We start from the raw sequence: 4,298 nt of genomic DNA, 5'->3' as shown, positions 1-4,298 counted from the left end.
GATGAGCGCTCAGGTTTCCCTGTTAGAAGTCTGTGCTCCATCCTGGTGCCACAGCTGAGCTGCTGCAGCCCAAATGTGCATAGGCAGGAGGAGGTGGCTCACAGGCAGGAGGAGCTGGAGCCCTGTGGCTTGTCGCACAGCAGTGAGGGTTTTGGATTGAATGAGGTGTGGTGGGACAGCTTGCCTGCATGGGGTTCTGCAGTGGAGGAAAACAGCCTCTGCTGGAGAGACTGGCAGGGAGGATGGGTATGGGGGATACCCCCTGTGTTGAGGGGATGCCCCCTGTGTTCTCCTCCTGTGGAGCAGGACAACCAGCAGTGGATGGGGATCAACTCAAGGGTTCCTTGAGCAAACTCAAGCACCCCTACAGAGGCGGAGATGGGTCATTTGACCAGATCCCTGAACACAAGTACCGGTATGCCATGAGCCCTGAGATTCCACCTTTTGGTCCAGAGGAGTATGATGCCCCTTGAGGTGTCCTGGGATATCTCCTGACCCCTGTGGTGTTGTGGGCTGTGAGGAGAATCAGAACACCACCTCTGACTGGAGTAGTTTTACTTTCAGTGCTGACCTACAGGGCAGATGGAGGGACTTCAGACCTTGCAGGCACTCTGCTGAAGGGTAGATATCTTGCTAGATATCTCTAGAGAACACTACACTCAAAGCAGGCTCACACCAGGTTTCTCATGGCTTTATCCACATGAGTCTGAGAAACTGCCAGGGATGGAGGCAGCGCAATCTCTGGGAAATGGCTTCCCATGTATGACTCGCGTTGCAAAAGTTTCTCCCTGTATTGAGCCTGACCCTCTCGTCTTTCAGCTCTTTGCCTTGCACCACAGTGTCTTCTTGGATACCTCACTGTAGGCAAGGCATATCTGTTACACCCTCTGTGCAAAGCCCTCCACTCTGCAGCCTGAACAAGGCCAGCTCCCTCAGCCTCTCCTAGCAGGGCAAGTGCTCCAACACTCACCATCTCTGTGGCCCTCTGCTGAACTTTTGTGGCTCTCCAGCTTGCCAGCGTCTCTCTGGCATTGTGAGGAACCAAAACCTGGGCAGGTATGCTGGCTGTGGTGTAACAAGTGCTGAGCAGAGAGAGATAATCACTTCCACTGGCTGTGCTCCTGCTCCTACAGCCCAGGATGTTGTTGGCCATCTTGGCTGATGGCTCCTCTTTTGCCTAATGTAACCCAGAGATCTGCAGACCCGTTCCTGCAGAGCTGCTACCCACCCAGGCAGTCCCTGTCCTATGTCAGGAACTCGAGCAGGGCCTGGCAAGAGGTCAGCGTGGATGAACAGGGACCCCCCTGACTTAGGAGGTCCAACACCAGAAGGAAGTGCAGGGAGGCTGGAGGGGGAACAGCCTGCCCAGGAGCAGACAGACACCTGGCCTGTGGGTGCAGGGATGGAGCCAGCAAAGCCAGAGCTCAGCATTGGATGGAAATGGCCATTCACTGGGAGGGCACCCAGAAGGGTTTCTCTAAATGTGTTGTCAGCACAAGGCAGGCAGCTGTGGGAACCCTGGTCCCAGTGGCCAGTGGGGCAGGGGACAGAGTGACAAAGCCAGTGTAAATACAGCAATTCCTCAGAACCAAGATTCTCCCTCGAGACTCCTGCCACACAGCAGGACTGTGACCGAGCTGCCAGAGCAGTCAGCCCTTACACCGAGCCAGGGGCTCAGAAGGAGAGTGTGGGAGTGGAAAGAGAGCAGCTCTGGGAAGACCAAGTGCTGCTGCTGCCTGGCAGTGCTGCTGTGCTGAGACTCTTTTCCCCTTCCCCTCTGCAAAGAGTCAATACCCTGCAGCTTCACCAAGATCTCAGAGGAAGGATCTCGTCAAACAAGTCACTGCAGGGTCCTTTATTGTGTTGAAATAGAGAGAGCACTGCGCCTCATTTACACAGCCTCGGGGTCAAATTCTACAGGTAGACAGTGAATTAGAAGTGGGATGAATAATAAAATTTCATTGTGCACATTATCACTAGAAAAATGAAGAAAACACCACCGCCACCACAATGAAGAACCTGAGAAGACATGCTGGGCCTGTAATGAGTTACATTATGAATGCTCTGCAAACGAAAACAATCAGTTAATTGCTTCTGAAATGCACCCGCTCATCATTTTCCTCAGGGCATCCTTGATCTCCTGGTTCCTCATGCTGTAGAGCAGGGGGTTCACTGCTGGAGGCACCACCGAGTACACAACTGCCATGACCAGATCGAGGGATGGGGAGGAGATGGAGGGGGGCTTCAAGTAGGCAAATACACCAGTGCTGATAAACAGGGAGACCACGGCCAGGTGAGGGAGGCACGTGGAAAAGGCTTTGTGGCGTCCCTGCTCAGAGGGGATCCTCAGCACGGCCCTGAAGATCTGCACATAGGAGAAAAGAATGAAAACAAAACAACCAAATGCCAAACAGACACCTAGCAGAAGAAGCCCAACTTCCCTGAGGTAGGAGCGTGAGCAGGAGAGCTTGAGGATCTGAGGGACTTCACAGAAGAACTGGTCCACAGCATTGCCCTTGCAGAGTGCTAGTGAAAATGTATTGGCCGTGTGCAGGACAGCATTGAGAAACCCACTGCCCCAGGCAGCTGCTGCCATGTGGACACAAGCTCTGCTGCCCAGGAGGGTCCCGTAGTGCAGGGGTTGGCAGATGGCAACGTAGCGGTCGTAGGCCATGATGGTGAGGAGAGAATATTCCGCTGTGATCAAGAAGAGAAAGAAAAAGACCTGTGCAGCACATCCCCAGTAGGAGATGGCCCTGGTGTCGCACAGGGAATTGGCCATGGATTTGGGGACAGTGGTGGAGATGGAGCCCAGGTCAAGGAGGGAGAGGTTGAGGAGGAAGAAGTACATGGGGGTGTGGAGGCGGTGGTCGCAGGCAACAGTGGTGATGATGAGGCCGTTGCCCAGGAGGGCAGCCAGGTAGATGCCCAGGAAGAGCCAGAAGTGCACGAGCTGCAGCTGCCGCGTGTCTGCAAATGCCAGGAGGAGGAACTCAGTGATGGAGCTGCTGTTGGACATTCGCTTCTTCTGGGCATGGGGCACTGTTCATGAGGGAAAGACAGTGACAAGTTAGAAGAGACTTCTCTGAGCTAAACTTAATGCATTTCTCATAGAAATCCCACTGAAGCCTCCTCTCCTATTTCAGAAAGACCTTTGGCAGGTCCCTTTCATGAGCTGTGCTTGGTGCTGGCTGAGGGTGCCACTGGGAGCAGCGGGCTCTGCTGTGGGCTCCTGAGGAGTCAGTCCTGACCTCCAGCAGGAGTTAAATAGGGACATGGGGTGATATCATAATAAATCCACTCATTATATCACAGAGCTTTTCAACATTGTCACTTCCAATTCAACAAAAAGCAGACAAAATCCGAGGGATTTGTTTTGGTGCATTTTGTTCCGGTTTCCCCACCACATTTAAGGAGTGCATTTGGTAGGGAAAGAAGTGAACGTCCTAAAGATGGGTTGTCCTGAAGGGAGAGGTTTCTCATTTCTATCATTGGGAGCCTGGGGATTAGGACAGGATTGGGACACTTAAATCCCATGGATAAATCTATATGGCAAGACCTGCAGGCTCGGTCTGTGAGCTGCATCTGAATCCTACCTCCCATCCCAGTCCAGTGATACAAACAAGAGGAGTAGAGACAGGAGGAGGAACTTGGACAGATGTCACAGAGCTGCTGTGGATGGAGGCAAGACAGGGACAGATGGTAGGGCATTTGATAATTTCTTCTCTTCAGGGCTGAAGCCACTGAGAAGGTGACTGAGTCCCCATGGCCGTAAAGGCAGAGGATCTGCTGGGTGGGACGAAAGACCATGGGTTTTGTCTGGTGATGGCAGGGAGGTGCCTGAATCCCCCCTCACATGGCATTTCTGGGAGCAGTTCTGTCTCACTCCCTGCCCCTGTCTCTGCTGCCTGGAGCTGTCCCTGTCAGCAGCTGCTTCTCTGTCCCCTTCTCTGCTCCCTGTCCCTGCTCACAGACCCCAAAACACCGGCTGTGTGCTCAGCTCTGCCCTGCAGACCCCTCCTGGCAGCCGGGCAGTGCCCAGTGGCATCTCTGTGTGTGCAGGGGTTAAGGAGCACTTGAGAACAAGTCCTAAGAACAACTGGGGTCTCGGTGCCTTCTCCAGAGGGGAGAAACAAATTTTAGTCTCATACTGCACAACCACTGATGAGGATGATAAAAATTCATAGCAAAGACTCCTCACCTTAAAGGTAAAAGCTGCCTTGACGTTCTTCTCCAAAATCCATGCCTAAGCTTAAGCTGTGAGCAAACCTGACCCACGCAGCACCCTCTTGACAGCA

At 53.3% G+C, this 4,298-nt stretch overlaps 1 protein-coding gene across 1 annotated transcript; it reads right to left on the bottom strand.

The window, feature by feature from the left end:
• Nucleotides 1-2,080: 2,080 nt before the first annotated feature.
• LOC142025768 (olfactory receptor 14A16-like) lies at nucleotides 2,081-3,019 on the bottom strand. The gene has a single exon (XM_075018448.1). It carries the CDS (start codon nucleotides 3,017-3,019, stop codon nucleotides 2,081-2,083), a length of 939 nt encoding a protein of 312 aa, XP_074874549.1.
• Nucleotides 3,020-4,298: the final 1,279 nt, after the last annotated feature.

The sequence above is a fragment of the Buteo buteo genome, chromosome 30 (assembly GCF_964188355.1).
Source record: "Buteo buteo chromosome 30, bButBut1.hap1.1, whole genome shotgun sequence".
Classification (NCBI taxonomy): Eukaryota; Metazoa; Chordata; class Aves; order Accipitriformes; family Accipitridae; genus Buteo; species Buteo buteo.
Note: the sequence above shows the minus strand (reverse complement) of the source record. Positions and strands in the feature narration are given on the sequence as shown.

What these genes read in the sequence shown, in the direction of transcription:
- LOC142025768 (XM_075018448.1), bottom strand. Translation starts at nt 3,019, where the DNA reads ATGTCCAACAGCAGCTCCATCACTGAGTTCCTCCTCCTGGCATTTGCA.